Raw genomic sequence first — 27,712 nt, forward strand, 5'->3', positions numbered from 1 at the left:
TTTGAGCATTTGTATTAATTTCTTCCTTCGCATCAACAATAGCAAAACGCGGGTGCTTTAAATTCAGAAGCTTCGCAACAAGCATCATCCGAAAATGATGACGCACATCCATAATTTTGATTTTATAAAATTTTCAATTTGTCAACAATTTTAAGAGTAAATCGTTATCACAGCATCAACTTTTTATGCGACAGGAAAAAAAGCGCAATCTAGTACTACGTTCATCCTTCAACTGCACACTCACACACACCGTTTTACACAAACATCTCGTCGGTGTTACTTACGTGTTGCTTCTTGGAAGAGTGACCACTTCCGGCCACGGCTTCCATTGGGGCGCGTCCAGAATTCGTGCGGGCACACGAAAACTTCCCACCAAGTGCGGGCACGATCAGTCGACCGGAAGCGCAATGACGCTCACGGATCGACGAGATCATCACAGTTGGAAGTTTTTTGTGTGTTTGGAGACCAAGGTGGAACTGATCGGAGGTGGACTATCTTTTGACGGGTGAAAGTTGGGGGGGTTGTTCAGGGACTTACGAGCTAATTTAGTAAGGAAGTTTATACCCACCTGTACGGTTAAAGGTGCGATTCGCGGGTGGAATCGTTGATTTACGATTTGAGAACTTCTGGTTTGGTTTTGAACATTTCATCCTTCCGATTCGTCTCATTTTGGTACTCTTCTTCTTCTTCTTGGCAATCTGAAACAAACTGGGTTAGTGCAGTGTATCGGTACGATACTCACGACTGCCTCGAGAAGCCACTTTTGATAAAATCACTCACATTCAACGGAACTTTCGCTCTGTTCAATGCTTAGCAGATATAATTAACGGTGACGCTTTGCCCTTCGACAAATCGTCCACTTTTGACAGACGGCATCAGCGCAGTTTACGACCCGAAAACGGTAACGAGAACCCGAAGTTGACACCCGCAGAGCGCGTCGATCAAGTGTAGGTCCGTTCGAACCCGCTTTCGAAACTTCTTGATCGCGCGTCTACTTCGTATTTAGTGTGACAGAAGACTTTAAAGGGGGGGACTTGTGATCACTTACAAGCTAGATTTTTGGGGGTAATTGCGATCCGTACCCGGTCCCGGTGCGGGCGCGACCTTCAAGAGCTTGTTCGGTGATCGCCTAACGCACGCACCGAAACTTTCCGGATGGCTGGCGGGAAGGAGTATTGGTCGGCGGCCGTCTGTACCGTGTGGTCTGTGCGCGATTTCAATCGATCGATTTTGGGAAGGCAAGTCAAGCCGCGAATTAAAAGCGAACCTAGCGATACCTGATCCAGTTGCTGAGGGGGCATTTTTCGTTTTTAGAGGGGGGACGTACCTTGCGCAAATCCGCGACGAAACCGTTGGGCGCTGGCAATCACTTTGAGAAACACTACTTTTGTTTACACTTGCACTGTTTAGAGGATAATTTAACACTTTTCACTCTCAGCGCCTTGATAGAATCAGCTTCCAGGGGAGGGGGAGTGGGAGGTTTGTTAGTGGCCCCTCGAATCCCCACCTAATCTGTGTAAGGGGAGTTAGAGTATGTGTTGGTGTGTGTGTGGCCCTAACGCTAGCTTTGTGGGGACGCAACAGATCAGGTATTTTGAAGAACATTGCAAAGGGAGAACTGGACCTGGGTACGACAACGGCCGCCGCGGCCACTGATTCCCGCCGGGGGATGTTAGCGCTGGGCTAGCGGGACCTACCTTGTGCTGCCTGGTCTGCGGCGCCGCCCTCGGTGTACGACTCGCTGCCGAATCCGGACGCTCCGGCCTTGGCGTCGTCGCCTTCCGTGAAGTAGGACTCGTCGTACTTGCTCATGTCGCCGTACGTTTCGTCCTCGACGTAGTTGGCAGAGTCGTCGGCTTCCTGGTCGTGGTCGTGTTCCTGGTCTGCGAGGGCTTGTTCCTGGTCGTGTTCCGCGTCGATGGCCTCCACCTCGGACGGGTCGTCCGCGTACTCGGGCTCTGCCTTGGGGTTGATGGTTTCGATTGGCATTTCGACGTATTCCGGTTCCGAGGAGGCGGTCGCTGCGGTGGCCGTGGACTGTGCGCTGGTCTGAGTGATTTGCTTGACGATCTGGACCGTTTGGATCTGGGCCGGTTCGGACGCTTCCAGTGGGTCGGACATCTTGGCTCGTTTCATGATCTGGGTCGTTTGCGGGGTGATCGAGGCTCGCTGGGTAACGGTGCGTTTGGTGGCTTGAGAGACGGTCGGCACGGTGGTCATGATTTGCACCTGCTGCGGTGCAGCGCTGACGGCGTGCGTCACCAGGGTCGTCGTGGCGCCACTGCTCGAGGCCGCCGCAACGAGGGTGGCCGGACTGGGCCCGGCCTGGATTTGTACTACTTTCTCGTGGTCACTGCTGCCGCCGTCGTCCGAGTCGAGCTTGTACGACTGGATTCGCGTCCTCTGGAGCGGTTTCACCCGCGGCGAAGACGCCGTCGACGTCGCAGCCCCACTCGAGGGCAGGTGGTGGTGGGAGGTGGAGTCTTTGGCGGGCGATTGTTGGGCGGGGGCGCTTTCTCCCTGTAGAAACGCAAAGAGAGCAAGAGAGAACATGAGCAACTCGCTCCAAAAAGCACCTGTGTGAGAGTGCAATCCCTTACCGTTTCAGTCAGTCCTTTGATTTGCAGCGCTTCCGCCGTACTGATGAACGCCGGCAGGGCATCCTGCTTCACGTTCACCTCCCCGCAGTACATGAACTGGATGAGATCCTTGAGAGCCGAGTGGCTGACGTCCTTCAGGAAGACTGCACGGAGAGAGGAGAAAGGAGAAAAGAAAAATCGTTAGCATCGCTCTGCGCAGACTCCCACAAAATCCCAGATTTTGCCCCAACACTACTTACTGAATGCGTGCTGGTTGGCCGGCATCTGGGTGAACATCTTCCGGAAGTAGGGCGAGCACACGGACAGGATGAGCCGGTGCGCCTTGACGAGCTGGCCCTCGGCCGCCAGCGTCACGTCGACCAGGTCGCCCCGGATGAGGGATTCATGGAATCCGGCTGAGAGGTTCGTGTTGAAGTTGTTCCAACACAACGAAAACTGCTCGTCGTCCGCCATCTTGTGGCGTGTGGCTTGGATGGCTGTTGGGAGGGAAGGAGAGAGAGGAAAACCGTTAGAGAGTGGATCGATAAAGGGGCGATCTTTGCGGGATGAAAATCGACGCAAAAATTTGCGTGAGACAAAATCGATTGAATATATATTTTGAAAACAAAAAAAACAATTTTTAAAAAGTGCAAAATCATAAAAACGTACAGAAATTTTAGCTAAATATTTTGTTAAACTGCAATAAATTTACAAGTCTTTTCAAGAAAAATAGCGAATTGCGTCGCAGCAGGCAACGCCACATCGCAACAAAAATGGCGGCCATCATCTCGCAGAAGCTTCCAGAAAAAAAGCCGAAAAATCCTTTAAAAACCCTAAAACCCCGACAACAAAATTAATTCAATCATCCAAAATATTTACTCGACTTTCGAAAAACAAAAGAACAACAATCGAAAAAGTTCGAATGCGAAATTCGCCATTAAAATCGAGCAAGAATTTTTCACTTTAATCGACAAGGGCGGCGGCGCCGCCGCCATAATCCAAGCGGCGGCCATTTTCTTTTTCACCACCCAAGCGCGAGCTCAACAGCTCGACATCGATTTTTTTTCCGTTGCGCTGCGACGAGTGGTGAAAAAGCAACATGGCCGCCGTTGCGGCGGCTTGTCCGGGTGGCAGAGCGCTAGCGCTCCCGGACAGAAAATCCGAAATTTTCCCGAAAAAAATCGAAACTTACCTTTCCGCAATGAGTGGCACGTTTAATTCTAGTGCTGGTTTACACTAGAAACGGGAAATTCACTTTTGTAAACTAGTTTTTCTTCTGATGGCGTGGGACGCCGCCACTTGTGAGCTCTTCTTCTTGCTGCTGCTCACACTAAACTTTTTTTCTCTCTTCTTGATGCCGCGGAAGGACCGCGGGAGCAAACACGTCCACACTCGAGCACGGTCAGTTTTGTAATGAGCTCGGGTGCGCTTTTCGCCTCGCATCGAGCCGAAGCGGCGCGAGAGTCGAGCACGGACAGGGCGCCCAGCCAGGCGGGGAATTTCGTGCGGGAGAGAACGAGATTTTTCAAACGAGCGCTTTTTGACTGAAGTTTTGGATGCTTGTATGAAATTATCATTTTTTATGAAGAACAAAAATTTCTCTTCATTTTTCCAAGAAAATCACCGTTCGCAACGGAAACTTTCTCAAAGAAAATCGACTAATAAATTCCAAGCTCGACTTTTTTCTCCCGTGCTGGCAACATTGGCCCACACTCGGAGAGTGGAAGCTTTTCGCCCCAAGCCTTCGGATGCCGAGCAGGGCTGGGGAGAAGTTTAAAGTGAGCTTCTCCGGCATCGGTTTTTGTAACTGAAAAATGAGAGCTTTTGGAGTTCAAATTCAAACTTCACTGTGAAGTTCACTTGACGTGAATTTTGAGCTATTAAGGATTTTGTGAGGGATTTTGAGCTTAAAGCGCTTATTAAAAAAAAAACTCCGGATATGTAAATTTGTATGTACAACGGCAAAAAATACGATTAAAAACCATTTCTGACCGCTTTTTTCATTTCATCCCGTTTTCTACCGACTTTTTACCAAAGGGCAATTCACTTCTGATATTGCACCAATATGAATTTGGGTAGATAAATTCTCATATGTGACGATTGTGGGGTCTATATCGACAATACGGTATGCAGACATTCAGAATATTACAGTATGTAAAAAAAGTATTTACACCCCTTGGGCACTATGCACATTTTGTGATGAAACATTTAAACAATTTAATGTTGACATTAACCTAGTACTACGTTTTGTCCAGAAACTCATACCGACCATTTTGCTACAAAAAGCTCATGTAAAGTTGTTTTCTATAAAAAGTTATATAACAAATACTATTACAAAATCAAAAAAGGTGCAAAAAAGTTTGTACACCTTTCGAAAAATTAACATAAATAAAGTTATTTGTTTACAAATCACCATAAATCCAGTCTCCCAACTCCAAATAGGCATCCTTGACTGATTAAAAAAATAATTATAATTAATCCTATAGGATTGAATATACAGTTTACTTATTACTAAAGATAAAAGTTTATATAACTCCGAAAATTCTATATATAACTTATCTAAACATAATTTTAATTCAACTAAATGTCAGTATATTACCATGAAATTGCTAAATAAACATTTTGGAGTGAGTATAACACCGTTTTGGGGGTCTTTGTATCGCGAGAATAGATTTTTCTTTGGAATTTCGTACCAACCCGGAATTACGTCGACGGAAAATCCGCCGGCATCCGAACCGGTCCACAATTCACAAGTCAACCTATGTGGCATCGGAAAGGGCATAAAATTTCCGATCTTTTGATATCCAGACACTTGGCAAAAATACTTTTTTTTACATACTGTAGGTGCGTATGATACGCGTATGTGTACTCGAAGTGATTAGCCCCTAGTTTTTTACACATTTTCTCTTCTCAAGAATGCTTGGTGAATAAGAATAACTTCGTTTTTCTTTTAAATTGTTGATCGATAACCAAACTAAAATTTCGCAACAAAAATTTGGCATTTAAAAATTAAGCAGTTGATTTTTGGCAACAAGAAATGTTTGATTGTTTTTTTTTTTTTTTTTGCAAAAACGGGATAACACAGTTTTTCAAAAAAAAAATCTGATTTTTTTTCAGATTTAAAAATGATTAAAATCACAACAACATTATTCCCAACGTCGGAATTTACTACGTGAAATTAAAGAACTCAAGCTCGGACCCAAGATAAACGTTCTACGGTTCTTCTGCTGAAAAAAGTTTCTTAAAAGTTTGTCGTCAAGAAAACGTCAAATTAATTTTAATTGCGTTTTTGTGATGTGCCCAAGATGTGCCCGAAAATGTGCAAAATCTGGCATGCCTGCCACGCAAAATCCAGATAACACAGATCTGTGTAAAAAAATTACACAGATTGTTGTTCAGTTCCAGCTTTCACAATCTGGGTAATTTTCTTACACAGTTCTGTGTAAAAAAAATACACAGATTTTTGAAGAGCCGTTCTTCCAAATCTGTGTAAAAAACAGTTGTCAGTTTTTAGCAGGCGGCATTGGAGGTATTTGAGAACTTTGTGAGTTTAATTTCTTTAAATACGTATTTGCTTTATTCATCATTAGTATACTTTTTCAGACTTTGGCCAACTTCCAAACTTCTCCAGTACCCGATGACACGATTGTTTGTGGAACCTGGTAAGAGTTTATCTAGAAGATCTGAAAACTTAACCTAACTTTGTTTTTTTCGTTTGTTAGTGGTCCGGCAAGGTTCTCTTGGAACGATATTCTCCATTGGTACAGGTTCCGGAAGGCTTGGTGTGGCACTTCACGACGTCATCCCAGTTTCATGGTTTTCATGTTGTTTGCCGTCGACATCGGGAGAACCCCAAAATTACGATGATTGCTAGGTGGAATAACCGGCAGTGCAAAAACCACATAAAAATATCAAATATGGCCAACAATTACTTTAAGCATATTTATTAGGTTAATAAACGTAAATTAATCTTGTTTTTTTTTTCAAAATCGATTTAAAATCGTGTTTTTGGTTCTCTAACAAACAAAAAAAAAAATCTGGGGAAAAAATTACCCACATCTGTGTAAAATTTTACACAGATTGCTGGTTGGAAATTTACACAGATTTGACAGACAACGCCTGAACACAGATCTGTGTACAAGGCTTTTACACAGATTCTGTGTATTCCAGGTTTTGGGCGATCTGTGTCAAATTTTACACAGATCTGTGTTATCTGGATTTTGCGTAGCATGCTGTATATTTCCTCACGCAAAGCAACCCTGCATCCGCGCGAAAGACGCTTTGCCGCCAAAGAGGTGCTTTTCGCCCGTTCACAACCGTCGGTTCGAGTCCGTGCTAAATATAAAATGACGCCTCGATTTTTACGAAAAAAGCCTAATTTTAACATTCGATTTTATAAAAACTACGCGATGTCCTCTAAATTTATAATTGTGAATACGTTATTTTCCGAATGGTCTTCCACCTGCCATCAGTTTAATCTATGAAATTTGACGATAAGTGCTCTTAGTTGGGCCGACAATTTAGCATCTGTTTGACGTGGCCACGTACGGCAAAGGTGTAAACAGAGAAGAACTTTGTAGTCGAATTTCGGCCAAAATTTTATGGTTTGTAAAAGTTAGTAAAACTTTAGCCCCGGAACTGGCCACTTTCATCGATTCCGAAAGATTTGGGGCGCTTTGTTGGCGGGGAAGTGTCGTTGCCGGAAATTTGATTCCGACGCCAGCTGCGATGGGGGCAGGGGCGTAGCACCGCTTCTGGCCGGGTTTTTTTTATTGATCTGTGATGGGCAACATTTTACTGAAAGAAACGTTTTGTTGAAATAACGGTTGGTTAATGTTGGTTTTGAGATAATTCCATTTAACTAATTTTTATTTTATTTTTAGGAAAGCCTTAGAAGGTAGAGATTTGTGCTTTAACCAAGGTAAGTGATCTGTTTAATTGAAACTCTTGAAACTAGTTAAATTTTCGCAAAATACAAACCTTGTTTTAAAACATATTGAAATATAGATCCATCCGAAACTCCTACTATGAGTGCACGTATGAGTGTCTTAAGTCAGGTCTTCACTCAGAATGTTTTTGAAGAAATAAAAGTTCTGTAAATTATTGTATTATGTTTTATGCACACTAAATAACTATTGAGCTTCTCAGGTAATATTTTTCCAGAAGTGTTTCTTACAAACTTTGTTGATTACAAAACTGTACTTGATCTGAATTGCCTGTTTGACTGATTGATCTCAATTCTAAAAAAAATATTTCTACAAAAATCTCGGTTCACTAGGGACCATCCATAAATCCCTTGGACACTTCATTTTTGGTGAACCCTAATGTAAGGTATGCACTTCGGAAGAAACCGGTCAAGAAAAATTTCAAATGTGCAGCAGCGGTAGCGAAAGCAAGCCAGATAGGTTGAAGAAAAGCCCCAAGAAATCGCTCGATCTCCTTTGTTCTGCTGTTCGTAAATCTGTTTCTTGACCCCTTTCCTTTCGATCTCCATACTAGCCTTAAAGCGGTATACGCACTTCGGAAGGAACCGGTCAAGAAAAAAATCAAATGGGCAGCAGCGGCAGCGCAAGCAAGTCAGAGAGGGTGAAGAAAAGCCCCAAGAAATCGCTCCCTCTCCTTTGTTCTGCTGTTCGTAAAGCTGTTTCTTGACCCCTTCTGATCTCCATACTAGCCTTAACCAAAAATCATGATTTTCTATCCAGCTTTTTAAGCGAAGATGGCGTTCGAATGTTGAACGTCCGAAATGTCAAAATCACGCAGCGGTACCAACATTACGAAAAAAGTGTGCCATGGCATGACAGCCACATTTTTTTCTAATGTTGGTGCTACTGCGCGATTTTGACATTTCGGACGTTCAACATTCGAACGCCATCATCGCTTAAAAACCTGGATATATGTTCATATATGTTCAATATTCCACTTTTTCATACGAATTTTTCAGTTCAACCCATATAACCATTTGTATGGATGTAGTACCTGAGCTCAAAAAATCGAATGAAAAAGTAGGATATTGAACTCAGAAAATTATGATATTGCGTATTCCTGAAAAAAACACGCGGCATACCAGCCCCAAAACGACGCGCCGCACTTTCGGCAAATGCGCGCTGTCAAATGCGTTTTGTTTTTGTTGATCTTCTTTTTCGAATTGCATGGCACTGTTGCCGGGAATGTTTTTTATTGCATCAAAAGTGCAGAAAATCGCTAGCAACAGTGTCTGCGGCCCATTCTGAAATGCCGCGCGGCGTGTACCTTCGAGAGAAACGGACAATACATGATGCCTTTTGAAATGTTGCCGTCGAAATGTCAAACTTTCTCTCGAAACAGCCGCAATCACCGTCCGTCATCCGCGAAAGAAAAGCCAGAGCAGAAACCATCGAAAAAAAGTGATTGTGAAAGGACCACTTTTCTATCGAAATTAGAGAATAAAGTTTGCCGCAGAAGAAACGAGTTTTTAATGCAATTCGTGGATCTACGCCAGAAGGTAGTTCCCCGTTAATTTTAGGTGCAAATTGTAGTGAACACACAAAAGGCCATAGAATGTTCCCGACGATTGACGTCGGAGCGACGACCGTTTCGGCGCTGAGCTTGCTGCTGCTGCTGGTGACGTTCGGGGCGCGCGGCGGAAGTGGCCAGCAGGGCGAGATGAACGACTACCTGAAGCGGGAGCACTCGCTGATTAGGCCGTATCAGGGTAAGTGGAGAATCACTCTTTGTTGGGGGAGGATTGATGGTGAAGATTTTTGGTTTCTTTTCGACAGGCTCCGGAATGACCATCCCGTACTGGGACTTTATCGGGTCGACGTTCGTAACGAACAGCTACGTCCGGCTGACGCCGGACCTGCAGTCCAAGAGTGGGGCAATCTGGAATCAGATGGTGAGGACACGTCACACGCTTTGTGTCTCTTATTGATTAAGTGATTAAGCTTGGATGTCTCAACCGGGTCTTTATTTTTGTTCACAGCCTTGCACTTCGATCAACTGGGAGGTGCACATCAGCTTCAAGGTGCACGGCAAGGGCAAGGACCTGTTTGGGGACGGGATGGCCATCTGGTACGCGAAGGACCGGTTGCAGACGGGGCCGGTGTTTGGCAGTCGGGATCCCTTCCAGGGGTTGGCCATCATCCTGGACACGTACTCGAATCACAACGGACCGCACAACCATCAGCATCCGTACATCAGTGCGATGGTCAACAATGGCAGTCTGACGTACGACCACGACCGCGATGGGACGCACACGCAGCTAGCGGGATGCGAGGCCAAGTTCCGGAACGTGGACTACGACACGATGATTGCCATCCGGTACGAGAACGACGTGCTGACGGTGTCCACTGACTTGGAGAACCAGAACACGTGGAAGCAGTGCTTCCAGGTGACGGGCGTCAAACTGCCCACGGGTTACCACTTTGGCGTGTCCGCCACGACCGGTGACCTGTCCGACAACCACGACCTCACCGCCATCAAGTTCTACGAGCTGGAAGCGCCTCCACTGCTTTCCGAGGACCGCTCCCAGATCCTGCCGTCGGCGGCCAGCTTCGAAGCCCCGCGCGAGCACAAATCCGACCCGAAATCTTCCGGCGCGGCGTCCAACATCAAGATCTTCTTCCTCATCCTGCTGGCGATGCTGATCGTGGTGGTGCTGGTCGTGGTCGGAATCATGTTCTACCAGAAGCACCAGGAAAATGCCCGCAAGCGGTTCTACTGAGGGACCAACTCCGCCGGAGCAGCAGCTTTAAAATACCAAAATTATGGTCATCATTTAGTTTTCTCTTTTGATTTTTGCTCATCATAAGTTACGTAAAGCGAGAAGAAAATGCATTTCTTTCAAAAAACAACACGACAAAGTAATTTTTAAGCGAAACGACGATTTCATCCGGAATCTTGAATCTTTAATTGGCGGAAATGGTTTAACGGATTAAATGGCACCTGGATTGACTGGATTTTAGCTCGTAAGGACCCTAGTCTCTCGCGTGTCGTCGGCGTAAATAAGATAATCGAGTGGTTTTGTTGTACATTTCTCAAATCGCACCATTTCGGCACATTTGTAGCAAAAAAAAAATTAAATCACATTTGGAACCAACAAAAGACGTCAGGAAGAGCCGATTATTTAAGGTTTAAGTGAAATAAAACCAAAAAAAAATCTCATTTCAAGTGTTCTATTTCGACGGAGAAATTCAGGGTTGTTACGGACGGCGCGGATCGCGCGGATGGCGCGGATGGCGCGAATCGCGCGGATCTGGCGCGGATTTGCTGGCTAATTTTGCTCAGGCGCGGATTTCGCGCGGATAGCAATTTAGATAAACAAAATAATTAAGAACGATAGAATTTCTTTCAAATTACAAAGGAAAATATTATCAGGAATTAAATAAATTCAATCTTTTTCGTTGAGTTCAAAACGTCAATTTCTAAGCAGTTATTAATGAAGAAAATTTTCTTCTAAAAATTATTGATTGTTTTATTTTCTTAATACGAAACTTTGAAATAATCTTCAAGGAGCGATTTTTTTTAAATGTATTGAGATTTGTTATATAAATTTATCAAAGCATTACAACTCATTATTTTTAAAACATCTAATTAAAAATTAAAATTAATAAAAATTTTATTAAAATCAAAATAACAAAATTCAAAAAATCACAGAATTTAAAAATGAAGCTATGAAACTTTTTAGATTTTCTAAGTTTTTTCAATATAAAAATTTAAATTTTTAAATTTTAGGTTTATTGAAAAAAATTTAAAAAAATCTGTTGCAACTCTTATTCAGGTAGAATTGATTCTACTCCCAATTATCACAACATGACGAAATCCACTTAGCAATCTGCTAAAATCTAAAAGTGAAATGTAATGTTAAAATTAAAAAAATAAGAAATCTGGAATTCAACAATTTGGAATTTCAGAATTAACATATTCAAATAATAAAAAAATAGAATTCGTATTTTGAAATTGCCAAAACTTACAGACTCAAAAAAACGTAAAAAAGTACGAATGATTAAATTGAAAAATTACGAACATATTACAATTATATTTTTTATTTTTTAAGAATGTTCTTGAGTTATCAAATTATTAAATTATTAAATTATTAAATTATTAAATTATTAAATTATTAAATTATTAAATTATTAAATTATTAAATCATTAAATTATTAAATTATTAAATTATTAAATTATTAAATTATTAAATTATTAAATTATTAAATTATTAAATTATTAAATTATTAAATTATTAAATTATTAAATTATTAAATTACACTCAACCCCCGGTGGTTGGTCACTTTTTCGTTTGACACTTTTTTAGTTTGTACCCCGTTGGTTGGTCAAAGTCAAACTAAAAAGTGACGAACTGTCACTTTTTACACGGCGCCCACGCACACTATCAAAACAAACGTTTGGTAGTATGTGTGAACTCCGTGTAAAAAGGGTGTCAAACTAAAAAGTGACCCCGTTCGTTTGACAACAGTTGGTGTCAAACCAACGGGGTTTGAGTGTATTAAATTATTAAATTATTAAATTATTAAATTATTAAATTATTAAATTATTAAATTATTAAATTATTAAATTATTAAATTATTAAATTATTAAATTATTAAATTATTAAATTTTTAAATTATTAAATTATTAAATTATTAAATTTTTAAATTATTAAATTATTAAATTATTAAATTTTTAAATTTTTAAATTATTAAATTATTAAATTATTAAATTGTTAAATTATTTAAATACTAAATTATTATATAATTAAATTATTAAATTGTTAAATTATTTAAACATTAAATTATTATATAATTAAATTTTTAAATTAATAAATTAATAAATTATGTTTTTTTGCCATTTTCTTAGATTCTTCTTAGATCATTTTTGAAGTCATATTTCAGTTTAGAGAAATTCAGAGAAGAAAATAATAGAAATTTCGTGTTTCGATTTTCCAGAGTAAAATTTTGGCGAGAATTATCGAGTACAAAATCCCTAGATTTTAAAATTTGGTGATTTATTTTATGGTTTTAATTTTTTAATTTAATTTAATTGTTTTTCCTGAATTTGTTTTTAAAGCAACGATATTTAAATTGTAACAAAAAATGCTAATATTGTTTCAGAAATGACAAAAAAGGTTCCACTTGGTGCAGGTGGGATATGAATCCACAAACTGATGAACGGCACTGATCCAAATGCTTTCTGTATTATAATTTTTTCGTTTAAAATTTCATTCATTATGTTACTCTCTTCTATGTTTGTCGCGATTTTTTTTATATGGCGCGGATTTCGCGCGGATTGGGTTTTGGGGTCGGCGCGGATCTGGCGCGGATTTTTTTTCGACTTTTCCGTAACAACCCTGGAATTCCACAGCTGGCTGGGTGCCCCACGGCGGCACTCGCTAGCCCCAACGGCCGCCTCAACCAAACTCTCCAAACACAACCCGCTGCTCCGGTGGACCAGCGTTACCCCAATCCTATCCCACCGCTGTCCTTCCCCGTCATGGCACTTTTCCAGCAACACCTTCCGCTCTTCGCCAACGCTCAAACACGCCCCCGAATCCGTGCTCAGCTGGCCACTGTTCCGATTGAGTGACCACTTGCTGCTGCTCCCCCCTCCATCGCCCTCGCCACACTCCACCAGCAACACCAACCCTCCTTCCTCCCCCTTCCGGCTACGCTTCCTCCTTGCGAACCTGGCCCGCACGTCCAAGCACCGGTCGCCGCCGTGGCGCAACTGACCAAACGCGACGTGGTCCTGGTTCGGGAGTTTCAGATCGTGGAACACGTTCTGCAAGTACCAGGCGAACTTGCGGCAGCGTAGACGGGCGCGTAGGTCGTGGCGGTCGCGCAGGGACGACGAACCGGTGGCCGTGAGTGCGGCGGACTCGGGCCGCGCCTGGGCGAAAAAGTTGGCGAACTCGTCCAGCCAGACGGCCGCGATGCGTTTGGTGTTTCTGGAAGGGGAAATAATGTTATTTTTACCAATTTTCAAAATTAAAAATAAAGTATTTTTTATGTTTCCGGTGCTTTTTTTATTCTTGTATTCCTTTTTCTTTGTTTTTTTGTTCTTAAATTCTTAAATTCTTAAATTCTTAAATTCTTGAATTCTTAAATTCTTAAATTCTTAAATTCTTAAATTCTTAAATTCTTAAATTCTTAAATTCTTAAATTCTTAAATTCTTAAATTCTTAAATTCCTAAATTCCTTAATTCTTAAATTCTTAAACTCTTAAGAGCGAGTCCACGAGCAAAGCATACCCATCTCGCATCGACCTCACCAATCTGCCTGAAATTTTCAGGGGTTGTTTGTACATATAAAACTAGCATCTGGCCAAAATATGAGCTATCTAGGTCAACGGGAAGTGGGGCAAATCGGGACACAAAGTTTGAAGGTTCAAAAACGTCAAAAATCGTAAAAAGGCTGTAACTTGGGCAAAATTCAATTTAATTTAAAAATTCAAAATGCATCTGAAAGGGCTAAAAAAATGCAACAAAATGCAGGATAGAGCACCCCGATTGGTTAAATCTAAAGGGAGTTATTGACATTTTAGTGAAAAAATAGCACAATTTTCAAACTCAAATAAAAAAGTGTTCCATCCAGATATCAACTCGGTTCGACCTGCAGCTTGTAGGGGACATCTGGGACTACCATCTGAGACTGAGAACGCTGTGGGTAAGGCAGTTTAACATATTAAATAGACACTTTTACTTTTAGTGAATTTTTTGGTTGTAAATTTTTGCTCGGGGGACCCCTTAGATCCCATTTTCTGATGATAATTTTATCATATTCGTGTTCCTGAGACAATTTCACAATAGAAACATGCATAAAAATGTTTGTTTTCATCCATTTTAACCCTTTAAAAAATGAAAGTTAAAAAAAATCTTCGATTCACATTTATTGAAATTCAAGTTCGTTTCCAAGGATACTAGATGACACCAGAAAAAAAGCAGCATCTCAATTTTTTTTAACTTACATTTTTTAAAGGGTTAAAATGAATGAAAATAAACATTTTTATGCATGTTTCTATTGTGAAATTGTCTCAGGAACACGAATATGATAAAATTATCATCAGAAAATAGGATCTAAGGGGTCCCCCGAGCAAAAATTTACATCCAAAAAATTCACTAAAAGTAAAAGTATCTATTTAATATGTTAAACTGCCTTACCCAAAGCGTTCTCAGTCTCAGATGGTAGTCCCAAATGTCCCCTACAAGCTGCAGGTCGAACCGAGTTGATATCTGGATGGAACACTTTTTTATTTGAGTTTGAAAATTGTGCTATTTTTTCACTAAAATGTCAATAACTCCCTTTAGATTTAACCAATCGGGGTGCTCTATCCTGCATTTTGTTGCATTTTTTTAGCCCTTTCAGATGCATTTTGAATTTTTAAATTAAATTGAATTTTGCCCAAGTTACAGCCTTTTTACGATTTTTGACGTTTTTGAACCTTCAAACTTTGTGTCCCGATTTGCCCCACTTCCCGTTGACCTAGAGTGCTCATATTTTGGCCAGATGCTAGTTTTATATGTACGAACAACCCCTGAAAATTTCAGGCAGATTGGTGAGGTCCAAACGACGTCCCATACAAAGGGGTATGCCCTGTTCGTGGACTCGCTCTTAAATTCTTAAAATCGTTAAATTTTTAAATATTTGAATTCTTAAAATCATAAATTCCTAAATTCTTGAATTCTTAAATTCCTCAATTCTTAAAATCGATAAATTTGTATATATTTGAATTCTTAAAATCATAAATTCTTAAAAAAAATAATTCCTGAATTCTTAAAATCTTAAATTCATAAGTTGTAAATTCCTCAATTCTCAAATTCTAAAATTTTAAATTTCTGAAATTAAAAAAAACCTTTAAAAGCAACGATATTAAAGTATTACAACAACTGCTAATAATGTTTCAGAGATGGCGAAATAAAAACGGTACATTAAAAAAACCTTAAATCTGAAATTCCTAATTTCTCAAATCCTAAAATTTAAAATTCTAAATTTGTTTAAAAAAATTTATTATAAAATTCCATGAACCTAAAATTTAAATAAAATCTTAAATTAAAAAATTCTACACTAAAAAATCAACGAAAGTTGTTCTCGTGATTCGTTTATTCGAATCGATTTTTTTTCGAGTACTGCGAATAATAGACCCGGATTGTACTCACTTGAGATACGTGGTGCTGCTGCCCTGCGGAAACGCGTACGGATGCTTCTTGCGGAACACGTGGCCAACCCGCGAGCACGGAACCACCTCGATGTGCGTTCCGCAAAGCCACGCCTTCAGCGAAAACTCCAACGATTCTCCGCCCCAAATCTCCAACCCTCCGTCAAAACCCCCGAGCTGCTGAAACAGGGCCTTCGACACCATAAAGATCCCTCCGGAAGTCGCGGGACTGTAGAACGGAAGCGAATCGTCATAGTTCCGATGCTCGAGCTCCTCCTCCCCGATCGGAAGCCACCGGAAGCGGAGACTCCAGTCGAAGCCACCGCGAAGCCGGGCCGAGTTTGCTCGATACTCGAAACTCCCCGCGTCCACAATGTCAATCACTGGACTCAGAACGGCCGTCGGATCCACGGCCATCCGGTCCAGCAGCGGTTCCAGCCATCCACGGTTTACCTCGCAGTGAGAGTCCAGAAACACGACGAAATCTCCGCCGGCGTAAGCTACGCCAATATTCCTGGAACGGATCAATCCTTCAATAAAAACGGTCAGTCGCGGCGGTCGCAGGTCCGGCGGATGTTGGAAGACTTACCCTCGCGGACGTAGTTCCGGTGGAAGCGAACCAGCGGCACCCGCTGCAAAAAGTCCAGCTCATCCTCGAGGACCGTGCTGGCGTCGTCGATGACGATAATTTCGTGCAGGAAGTCGGCCGGAGTGCGCGCAAGGACGCTCGTAATGGTTCGGAGCAGCGTCGAGGTTGCCTCGTTGTGGAACGTGATTATCACAGATGTGGTGGAGCGTTGCGGGGACGCCGGAAGTTGGAAGTCGCGGGAATGGCAGCTGGAAGAGGGCGTGGGGGATTTATTTATTATTTAACTAACCATATTGAACTTTTTTTTTTTAATTTTCTAAATGGTTTCCATGTTATTATTGTTATCATATTTTTTTAATTTTTGTATAAATTTGTGGAATTTCCTCTGTCATTATCCTTTTGACGCAGTGCAAGCTTGTCGAATGCAAGGATGCGAATGGAGATTGACGTTGGTTGGCAGCAGAGCTGCCAACGGATGTCAGTAGCTTTGTCATCGCTGGATGACAGTGATGTTTATTTTGGGTGTAGTCGCGCTTTAAATGTTTATTCTACTTCTAACCAACCAATAAATTTTGTTATTGAAAAAAACTTGTTAACTATTTTGAACTTGATTTCGAATATTTGTTAAGATTATTTTTTGCTTTTAAGCATTCTATAATTTTTGAATTTTGGGTCTATAGGTGGGGACAATCTTAAAGAAATTTTGTGTTTTTTTTTCATTTCTATTTAGAAAATGTTGACGGTCACACAACTGTAAAAATATATAACTTCAATTAATATAGCTTGAAAGCTCTTCGTCCAAATCTGCAAAGAAGCCACTTTGCCATTCTTGTTCTAATCACGCCACAGTTCAATTATTATCCCTCACTTCCATTTTGATCGACCATTCCGACGATCGGGCACTTAAATTTGCACGAAATGCGTTCTCCAAATTCGTTTTTGTTTTTGCTCGCACGTCCTACAGCGACGATAATAACCCAAGTGCCTCAAACCACGGCATGATTATTGGTTTTTCCTTATGATCAACTCTTTCCTAATTTTTAGTCCAAACGTTTTTTTTTTGGACTCCAAAACTGTAGTTGGATGATAATTGATACATTTTTTCTACACTTAAACAATATATCAGACAAAAAAGTGTGTTTAGGCGAGAATTCATCCGGCGCTCTTTGATTGAAACGCATCACTCTTACCGCTATGCCACAGCGGTCTGAAAGACTGCTTGTTGACGTTAACTGTCACAACTTTCTCGTTTGGGTGTACGAACACCTTACTTACTTGGCGTGTCGCGTGTCCGGCAGTGGCCGTTCCGCCCCAATCCGGTCACTCTGGTCCACGTTGAAGTAGTGCCGCTGGAAGGTGTTTGCGTTGCCGGCGGTTAGGTTCGTCGACTTCCGGGCAGCGAACAGGTCGTGCCAGTGGCGATTGATCGCTTCCAAGCTGACGTTGGCGTGGTTCCCGGGGTCATCCGCCAAAGTGGCCCTCCGGCGCACCTTCGGTTCGTGGAACAAGTACACGTTGTTCCAGAAGATGAAGAGCAGGCCACAGACCAGAAGCAGCAGGAAGCCACTTTTGCGACGGAACAGAACCTTCATGGTGCTGCCGGCCCGAGTCGGAGATTACGTTCCTGTGTGAGCTTGTTGCGGGTTTAGGTTTAGTCTAAGCCATGTGGTGGCGCTGTAATCGCGCATTGATTTTATTTTTTCTTATTTTCTTGGAAAGAGCGCGTGAGTTACGTGTGCGATAAGAGCGGAGAGACTCGCGCGAATTATGTGGCGCCGCGGAGGCCTCACCAGTGACCGGTGATTATCTCTGGAATGGAAAAAGGGCAACAAATTAAATTTATTTACAATAAACTCTTATTACTCGTGAAATAATGAATCACAAAATCAAACAAAAGCTAAACTGATTACACTCAACATTATTCAGTATGCAAATCCGTCAAACTACCACCAGTTTTGCAATTAAAATAGTGTCGATTGATTGACAGGAAGTGACTCATCAAAGCTTTTTGTTTTTTATTAAGTTTCGAATAAATGGCACGTGCTTTTAATATAAAACACTAAATTTTTGGAATAATTTTATTGCTTTTCACACAAATAAGGTTATTAATTTGATTTAGATTTTTATTGCTTGCAAACATAAAGAATTTTAAATCAGACTTTGTTTTTGTCACCCTTTTATGGGCGTTTTTATGCTTATGGTTTGATTTTTAAACTAAAAAAAATAAATTAGACGATACTTTTTTGGAGTTTGACAACTTATCAACGACAAAAAACATTGAAGTGAAGAAACAAACGTCTCACTGAAAAAAATCCAATACGAAGGGTGTTTTTTGAAGTTACAAAAATGTTTTATTCACTCGTTGCTATACTAGATTTTTCCAAAATTGCCACAAAAAAAACTAAAATACTTAGGCTGGTACAAATTTCATTTAAAGTTTGTCGTAATTCTAAAGATATAAAATCGTAAAATTAAAAAAAAATCTTTGATTCTTAAGTTGTGAAATTCTTAATTGTAAAATGGTAAAACTCTTAAATTCTTTTTTTTTTTAAATTCTAAAATTATGTATTTCTCCAATTCTAAAATTGTAAACTTCTAAAACTTTTTAATTCATATGTGTTTAAAGGCAAAACTCGAAAATTCTTTAGTTTATAAAATTCTAATGTTCTAAAATCATTAAATTCTAATATATTCAAATACCAATATTCTTAAATTCTAAAATATTTAAATTCTTAAGTTCTGAAAATCTGAAATATCAAATTATAAAATTCCATAAATCTAAAATTAAATAACCCAAAACTGAAAAAAATAAAAATTGAAAAAAATTAACGCAAAAAATATGATTTTTAAAATTTTGATTTTTCAATTTTTTTTTTCCTTTAATTTTTTAGAATTTTAAATATTTAAAAACTATCTATATTTTAGAACTTTTATTTTTTTTTTAATTTTGTAAATTCTTAGCTTCCAAATTGAATCTGAATTCTCTAACTATAAAATGCAAAAAAAATAGAATTCAAAAAAATTAAATTTAAAAAAGTTCTAGATTTGAAAATTAAAAAAGGAATGTAAACTTGAAAAAATATATTTTAAAACCATTTTATATTATTTTTTTTGAAATTTTTGATCTTTCATTTTTAGAATTTTAGATGTTTTAAATATCTTATATTTCTAATTTAGTAATTTGTTTTTCATTGTAATTATATTAAATTCTTAAGTTTTTATATGCCTTCATTTTTTTTTGTTTTATCATTCTTTAAAATTTTAGCATCCTTAATATTGATTTGTTTCAATTTTGTTTAATTTTGGAAATTTCGAACACTCAAACTTTTTTTTTAATTTTGGAATTCTGAGATTTTTAAAAATTTTAGCTTCTAAAATTCCAAGATTCTAACATTGTGAAGTTTTAAAAACGCTTTGAATTTTTCAATTTCTAAATTTCTTGTTCTTGTTAAATTCAATATTTTTTTTAATGTTAAAATTCCTCAAAAACTTTTAAATTTTTCAACATCTTATTTTTTTAATTTATTAAATTCTTGACTTCTAAAATTCGAAAATACTTATATCCTGGAATTCTACATTTCTTAATTTAAAAAAATAAATAAATTATATTTTTTCGAAATCTACATTTGTTCCAAAATACTATTTTTTATTATAAATTCTGAAAATTCTAAATTCTGTAATTCTGAACATCAAAAACTGATTTTTTTGTTAATTTTTTTCAACAGGATGATTTGAGTAGATTATTATTCAACCGATTCAAAATGAAGATTATTAGATTATATTACGTTAAAAGTAAACCAAAAAAAGTTCATTCGCTTTCCGGACACTTCGACTGGTCAAATGGCCTTCTATGCCCCCAAGAGATCTAGATTTGCTCAAGCACTTTCCTTTCAAGTAGGGCCTACTGCATACTTTACGACCAGATTAGACCGGTCTCTACAGCGAACAGAAGTGCCTACCAGACTCCCGCCATTCGATGCAACATTCAGCATTTGCCTGCCCCCTTTCGTCGCGATAATGGATCAATTGAAGTCAATTTGTAGGGTGCACTTTTCAGTTTTTTTTTTTCTTCTATTGGAATGGCCTATTTTGACTCCGAGACTTTGAGATGAAGGGTGTATGGCCCTTTTACTGACGTTCGCTGATAATAAGTACCGTCACCCTATTTCTATTGCAATTTCCTCAAATTGATTCGAATAGCGCGCGGAAAAGTGCGAGTTTGCGTGCAATTTAATTGAATGTCTCACGCGCAATTGCCACCATCAGTGCCATTCTCCATCATCGGGCAAAATTCTGAAACACTTTAAAAGCACACATTGCAGTCGCAATTAAATCCAGCTCTGATGATGACCATGGAGGCGCGCGAACCAATTTTCGCGCCTATCGCGATGCTCGGCAGCAATTCAGCACTTATTCAGCATTAACTTGTTGTTGGTGCTGATGATGATAGTAATCAGTGCTTTTAGCAAGGGCCGGTTAGCCTTCTGGTGGGCGATTTTTGAAACTTAAGTTTTCGATTGCTTGAAAAAAAAATTGAAGTCTAGTTTTTTTTTAAATCAAATTCAATTAAGCTAATTTTAAAGGAAAATGGAACCCAAAGGGTTACTAAACCACTTCATAGGTGATGGGAGCATTAGTCTTATCAGTTCAACTGTGGGAAAGACCAGTTCCTCGAAGGGAATCGGCCCACGTTTTAACAAGATAATTCAATAAAAAGAACAAAATCAAAATAACACATTGCAGTTACACTTTTATCTCCCATCTCTAAACCAATTAGTTCGCCCAATTTTGACCATTACCTACCTGTTTGATAATTGCGCCAATGCGGTGAAACCCAGCAAGAAATTGAAACAGTCAGCAATCGACGCAGCAGGCGAAAAAACAAAACGGCAAGAAAGAACCACACACGCGCCTACTTGATTACAAAACGGTTCTCGAGACCCACCGACGACCTCGGTACCAAATCCAAATCCCTAATCACGTACAGACATTGACCGTCACGACGTCACGATGCGACACGCCACAACACATGGCCCCCCTAAAATCGCACTGTGTTTTGAACTTATCGATCGGTTTATCGCAAGTAGGCTTCGCCTATTGATTTTTTGTAGTAACGATGGATGAGTCAGAATTCGCGACCGACCGCTCCACCGGTTCGACTGGAACTGACGACCGGCGAGTTATTATGAGAGATACCGAAGAGTAGGCCGCGGCCCGATGTGTGGTGGGCACCTCGCGCGGACGGAATAATAAGTGGAAAACAAAAAATGTAAACATTCGTGTGTATCATTGCGATTATTTAAGTTCATTTCCTTTGGGCAGTTCATTCGGGTTGTGCAAAAAGAAACGATTTCTGATGGGTAATTTGAACGTGTGATGAGTTTAAAGTTTTTAGCCATAATGGCGGCGCCATAAAATGTGACAGCTATGGCACTGTCGCCATAATGGCGGCGCCATCAAAAGTGACAGCCCAAACCCAAACTATTTTCCACATGTGCAATCCGGATGTAAATTTTTTTCCCATCAATACTCAAATCTCTATGCACAGCCGCACTCGTCTCAATGGTTGCTTTGATCGCCATGTGTCAACTTGTTTGCGTTTTCCGCGCCCATGGCAAGCAAACTCGCGCCGATCATCAAACAATCTCATAAATCGCGTTCGCGGCCTACTTGCGTACTTTGCATATATGCAACATAACGGTTACTATGCAAAGGAGTTGGCGAAAAAGTTGTCTCTTTCCTCTTGAATGTGTGAAAAATGATGCATTTTCTCGCGTTTGCCTTTCGCGCGATCGGATTGTCAATAAAGTTCAGATGAAATTGTTGAGACGTTGAGATGATTAAATTTTAATCGATTTTGCAAAAAAAAACCAAGTCTATTGAATATTTTGCGGGGAACTTTTTAAAACATCTTCGTCGAGATCGTACAATGTTGTCGCATGTAATCAAACATCAAATCGCCTTTCTCTTGAAACGCCAAAAAGCGACGTGCGACAAGACAGCACGATAACGTCTTCGGATCATTGACCTACCCTAATACGTGGACCAAATGTCTCTTGTTTTCAGTCGAGACATGAAAACCGCAGCATAAATGGTAGGTCAGCGTACGGTTCAGAGGATGCTTAATTTAGCGTTCTGGTCAAATTTCAAATTTATTTTTAAATTTTAAAATCTCATTTGACTCAATCGATGCCGCAATTGACATGCACAAAACAAAAAAGAAATTGCATTTCAGCCTGGATTCGAAACAGAGCCCTTTGAATGCCGTTAGATCACCTTACCTCTGTGTCATGAATCATGATGGTATGTTGGATTAATAGATGGCGCGTTGCGGCGGTATTTCATTTTGAAAAAGTTGTAAATCAGTGTTACAATTTGGCAGTTGCAGTTAACATCAGAATTGTTTCGTTTGGGTGTAGACTTTTTTGATTGATGTTTCTTTCAATTCTATTTATTTAAAATGTTCCTAAATTCGCTCCGTCCCTGTACTCCAACCACACTCGAGTGCGGTGATAAAGCCACAATCACTCTTTGTATATAAATATACTAATAATGATACAATTCGACGCCAACATTTCAAAAAGCATCATGTACAAACCATGCGTTTTGAGAAAAACGCATTTGAATGTTGAGCATCCATTTTCAATTCCCATTTTAATATAAAAGCAAAATAAGATGTTCTAATGATAACAAACGATGAAAAACGTTGCTTTTATTGATACTTGATCACCCAAATTCAATAAAACATTATTTCCGTAATTTTATTTGAGAAAAACAAACAAAACTTCTTTTGAAATCACCAACGTCTATATCACCCTGCTGTCATTGAGGGGGACGCTTTGTTATGATTCGTTTTTCTTCGCCGAATGTACATGGCGCTTTGTTCATGTTGCTTTTTTTTTCGTCACGAGGTTCATGTAGTCTTTTGTTTGACAGGTTGACAGGGCTATATAAACAGGGACTGCTGATGGCAGAGATTTTGTTTATGTTACTTTATTTAAAATCATGATTAAACAGACTTTACTGAAGTAACTTTTGCTCATTTTTGGTGGAGAGGTAGCTTATTAGGAGTACTTTCAGAATATGCAATAACTCAGAAAGTGTCAAAATGTACATGATGCCTTTTGAAATGTTACCGTCGAATTCTCAAGCCGTCAGTCTGTTTACAGACTGATAACAATCACCCAGCAGGCCGCGAAAATATTTAAACGAAACAGCCGAACTGGTCCAGAATTTGAGCCATTTCTGCATCACCTTTCGAGGCAATCGCATCGTAGTAGGTTATCAGTTTCGGTTTGTGGTGCTTTGAGCTGTCAAATTATGAGTGCATCGGCCAGCGTAGATTCCAAGCGGTCCTCGTACGGAACCGGTGCCGGTGATGGAAGCCAGCGGGACGCTAGCACCGTTACGGTGCGGACCATGGACGGAGGGCAGCACGCAGAGCAGGAGTCGGTCGCGCTGACCGTGGATGGGTTCGGAACGGTGAAGAATCCGTTGACGGGAGTGGTGGAACCGGTGAAGCGGTTCACGTGGGTTAATGAGAGTGGGATGTCGGTGCAGGTCATTTCGTACGGGGCGATTATTACGTCGGTGAAGGTTCCTGGGAGGGATGGATCGCTGGATGACGTGGTGATGGGGTTCGATGACATTCCCGGTTACCAGACAGCGAATAATCCTTATTTTGGGGCGACGGTTGGCCGCGTTGCGAATCGGGTTGGAGGAGCGAAGTTTACGATTGATGGGGTTGAGTACCTGGTGACGAAAAACTGGGAGAACCGACACCAGCTGCACGGCGGGAAGATTGGGTTCGACAAGTTCAACTGGGCGTCATATGTTAACGGGACGGTCGTCACGTTGACCCACACGAACCCGGAGGGACACGAGGGATATCCGGGAGCGGTTCTAACGTCGGTCACGTATCAACTGACGAATGACAACAAGTTTTTGGTAAAGTTCCAAGCGACCTCCAGCCATCCGACGCCGATCAACCTGACGAACCATTCCTACTTTAATCTGGCCGGTCACGTGAGTTGATTCCTTAATCCTGGTTGAAAGATTCTAGATTTCTCCCTCAACAGGCCACCGGCCACGAGGAGGTCTACCGGCACATCATCACGCTGAACGCGGATCGTATCACCGAAACGGACGAAGATTCGATTCCGAGCGGGAATTTCCTGTGTGTTGGTGGAACGCCGTACGATCTGCGCATTCCTCGGGAGCTGGGCCCGGCCATGTCGCGGGCTCCGGGTGAAGGTTACGACAACAACTTCTGCATCACAAAGGGTACGGAGCAGGGACTGACGTTCACGGCGCGGGTTGTGCATCCTCGGTCTGGCCGGTTCCTTGAAGTGTACACGGACCAACCCGGCGTTCAGCTGTACACGAGCAACGGCATGCCGGATCCGAATCGGAATGTGAGTAATATTAAATCGGCAATTCATAAAGATACAATTAAAAACTCTCGATTCAGATCCGTCCCCGAGCAATCAACGCTCCGGACTACTACGAGGTGACCCATCTGGAACCGGTGGTGCCAGCGATGACCTCAGACCCACCGATCCGCGGCAAGGGCGGTGCCAAGTACTTCAAGCACGGTGCCTTCTGTCTGGAAACGCAAAACTTCCCCGACGCCATCAACCACGCCAACTTCCCCAACTCGGTTCTGGTCCCGGGCGAAACTTACTCACACGAGGTCGTCTACAAGTTTGGAATCTACGAGGAGGATTGAAGTTCTTTCTATCACAGAATAAACGTCTCTAAATAAGCAGTCAAAATCAGGGTTTTTTTATTTGTCCTTAAAATTACGAGGCGTCATCGTCGTCCAGCTCGTTCTGTTCCTTCCACTTGCAAGCGTCCTTCTTCGAGGGCAGCCGGAACCGGAACTCGTCGCAAAAGTGGTCGTACACGTTCTCGCCGAGATTCAGCAACTCCACGGCCAGTGCACGCTCGTCCGGCTTCCAGGCACGTTCCGACGATCCGCCAAACATTTCACATCGCAGCAACGCGACCATCGTCGGGTTCAGGTACCGTTTAATTCCGTTGAACAGCTGGACCTTGTTCATGTGGGGGCCGGATCGCTCCGGTTTGGGAGATGGCGAGCGGGTCCTGGTGGGCGTCGCTGGTGGCGGTGGTGGCGCTGCTGCCACCGGAGTGGGAACAGGAACGGTGATGACTTTGGGCTCAGGAACGGGCCTGTCCAACACGTCCTGCAGCAGCTTTTTGACCTCGTCGATCTTTACCGAATTTTGGTCCAACTTCTCCAAAATGTTAGGATCGATGATCGGCACCTTGGTCGGTTCCGGCGGAGGTTGCTGCTGAATCACCACCACCGGTGGTGTATTCTTCTCCGTCTCGGCGACATCCGTCGAAGAGGATGGCATCGTAGCCGAAGGGACTTCCTCCAGCGTTAACGGTTCCGACAGCTGCATCTGGGATGGCGTCGCAGGCAGATCGCTCTGCTTACCACCAGTCACTCGCTGAATCGACAAAATCTGCATCTTGGCACGCGGCATGTCACTCGCTGGAGCCTTCTTCCGCTTCATGACCACCTTCCGCAGCAGTGGCTTCTCCACAGTAGCCACAGGAACCACAGGTTTCACCTTATGGACCTTGTTCAATATCAGCGGTTGTGACGACATCGGATCCGGCTGAACCTCGTACGCCACATCATCCCCAATGATCTCCGCCGAATCCAAAAACTGAATCTCCATCCGACTACTATCATTCTCGATCGGAACCAACAACGGGTCACCACCAGTGCTTATTTCAGCACTCTTCCCACCCGGAACATCCCACTCCTCCCTCTCCCCAACCTCGTCCGTCTCCAAATCCCAAATCTGCCCGTTCTCCAGCACCTCCAGCGTCGGAACGGCAGTCTTGACCAGCCCTTCCCTCAAATAATTCATAAACATATGGTTCCGGAAGTGCTCCTCACAAACGACCTTGTTCTTCAGCTTAGAAACCGGAAGCTCCTTAAATTCCTCCTTGTCTGCAAAGGCGGCCCACCTCTCCAGCCGTTCCCAGTCCCGGATCGGGAAGTGAAAAAAGTGCATCCCCGGCCGGGACGCCGTGCTGTTTTCGCACTTTCGGAATGTGCACCGGCAGCCACCCATTTGTTGGCGTATGATATACTTGGTTAAAATTTGGAACAACGGACGCCGTTTTTTATACGCGAGACCGGAATCGCAACTGTTTGTAAACACGACGCGCGAATTACACTGTGAACTGAAAATCGCACTTTGCTGAGTTAGTTTTCGCACTTTTTCAAGCGATTTTTTCCATTTTTTCAGTTCGACTTTGAATACACTCAAAAATAAAACTATTGATTCAATGGGTTAAAACGATCCTTTGTAACGGTAAAGAGTTATCTACGTGCGCATGTATTGCGTGTACGTACACGAAAAAGATTGAGGTTAAATTTTGTACCAGCCAGCAAAACAAATCTAGAGTTTTTCTTGAAAAGGTCCTATAAACTAAAGTCTTTTATATGTTCATAGGACCTATAAGGCTTTCTAGGCCCAGTGAAAAAAATATGATTTAACCCAAAAATTATGAACTCCTCGTCACAGTGTCCTGATGCAAACAATGATCGAGCTCGAGCTGTCACAGCTCTGCGAAGTATGTTGGCTGACATATCGGGCGGTCAGTCAAAAAAACCAGCTAGAAGTCGCTTGACAAAAAACTTTTGCTAGAAAGAGATAGGAAACCTGATGCAAACAAACGTCCAGCTGTAATGTAAACATACTTTGAATGTGTTGGTAAATTTCTGACTAGAAAGCCTTATTCAAAAAAAACTCTAGAAATGGCATGCTAGTGTGAGTGAGATCGGGCTTGGATAACTCTATCGAGAAATTAAAAGTACAACATAGAGCTATCTAAGCCCGATCTCACGCACACTAGCTTACCATTTGTTTTTGCTGGCGGGTACAAATTTTAACCTAGAAACCCATCGTGTACGTACACGCAATACATGTGCACGTAGATAACACTATGGAGTTAAACTTTCTGTCAAGCTGCTGTGAAGTATTCTATGACGCCTGTGAAAGTTTCACTCCATGTTACCGGCTCACATCTCTCTTTTTAATTTCTCGATACAATTAGCCGGTGACTAATCCCCGGTGGTTGGTCACTTTTTTGGGTATCCATAAACCCGCGATTATAACGTTCAAAACGAGGTATGCATGTTGGACGAGCTGGTGCACGCGACCATGAGTTGTTTGGATTGAAAAAAAAATAAAAATAAATAGTAGTAGTAATAGTTTGAAAACTGAATAAACCCTGCATTTAACTGTACTACTGAACGTAAATCACTCTTGATAAAACTTGCATGGGTTTCTTTTTACTCAAAGGTAGATAAATATTTTTAATATATTTAATATATTTTTTCTAGAGTTTTTTTTAAGGTCATATTTTTGTG

General features: G+C 41.2%; 5 protein-coding genes across 5 annotated transcripts; 2 read left to right on the forward strand and 3 right to left on the reverse strand.

The window, feature by feature from the left end:
• Nucleotides 1–769: 769 nt before the first annotated feature.
• On the reverse strand, nt 770–3,997 carry LOC128092281 (modifier of mdg4-like). Its single transcript, XM_052710901.1, has 4 exons — nt 3,772–3,997; nt 2,840–3,076; nt 2,601–2,743; nt 770–2,520 (listed from the first exon to the last, which is right to left on the reverse strand). Exons 2-4 carry the CDS (start codon nt 3,051–3,053, stop codon nt 1,684–1,686), a joined length of 1,194 nt encoding a protein of 397 aa, XP_052566861.1. The 5' UTR covers nt 3,054–3,076; nt 3,772–3,997; the 3' UTR covers nt 770–1,683.
• A 4,931-nt stretch (nt 3,998–8,928) lies between these two features.
• Nucleotides 8,929–10,724, forward strand: LOC120418337 (vesicular integral-membrane protein VIP36). Its single transcript, XM_039580676.2, has 3 exons — nt 8,929–9,273; nt 9,341–9,456; nt 9,544–10,724. Exons 1-3 carry the CDS (start codon nt 9,120–9,122, stop codon nt 10,282–10,284), a joined length of 1,011 nt encoding a protein of 336 aa, XP_039436610.1. The 5' UTR covers nt 8,929–9,119; the 3' UTR covers nt 10,285–10,724.
• Nucleotides 10,725–12,427: 1,703 nt separating this feature from the next.
• On the reverse strand, nt 12,428–21,473 carry LOC120418336 (polypeptide N-acetylgalactosaminyltransferase 16-like). Its single transcript, XM_039580675.2, has 5 exons — nt 21,100–21,473; nt 17,572–18,105; nt 16,297–16,544; nt 15,709–16,237; nt 12,428–13,500 (listed from the first exon to the last, which is right to left on the reverse strand). Exons 2-5 carry the CDS (start codon nt 17,886–17,888, stop codon nt 12,633–12,635), a joined length of 1,962 nt encoding a protein of 653 aa, XP_039436609.2. The 5' UTR covers nt 17,889–18,105; nt 21,100–21,473; the 3' UTR covers nt 12,428–12,632.
• Nucleotides 21,474–23,511: 2,038 nt separating this feature from the next.
• Nucleotides 23,512–25,074, forward strand: LOC120418350 (galactose mutarotase). Its single transcript, XM_039580703.2, has 3 exons — nt 23,512–24,321; nt 24,375–24,710; nt 24,767–25,074. Exons 1-3 carry the CDS (start codon nt 23,617–23,619, stop codon nt 25,022–25,024), a joined length of 1,299 nt encoding a protein of 432 aa, XP_039436637.1. The 5' UTR covers nt 23,512–23,616; the 3' UTR covers nt 25,025–25,074.
• Nucleotides 25,058–26,515, reverse strand: LOC120418349 (titin). Its single transcript, XM_039580702.2, has one exon. It carries the CDS (start codon nt 26,406–26,408, stop codon nt 25,098–25,100), a length of 1,311 nt encoding a protein of 436 aa, XP_039436636.1. The 5' UTR covers nt 26,409–26,515; the 3' UTR covers nt 25,058–25,097.
• Between the last annotated feature and the right edge of the window lie 1,197 nt (nt 26,516–27,712).

This window comes from Culex pipiens, chromosome 1 (genome assembly GCF_016801865.2).
Source record: "Culex pipiens pallens isolate TS chromosome 1, TS_CPP_V2, whole genome shotgun sequence".
Classification (NCBI taxonomy): domain Eukaryota; kingdom Metazoa; phylum Arthropoda; class Insecta; order Diptera; family Culicidae; genus Culex; species Culex pipiens.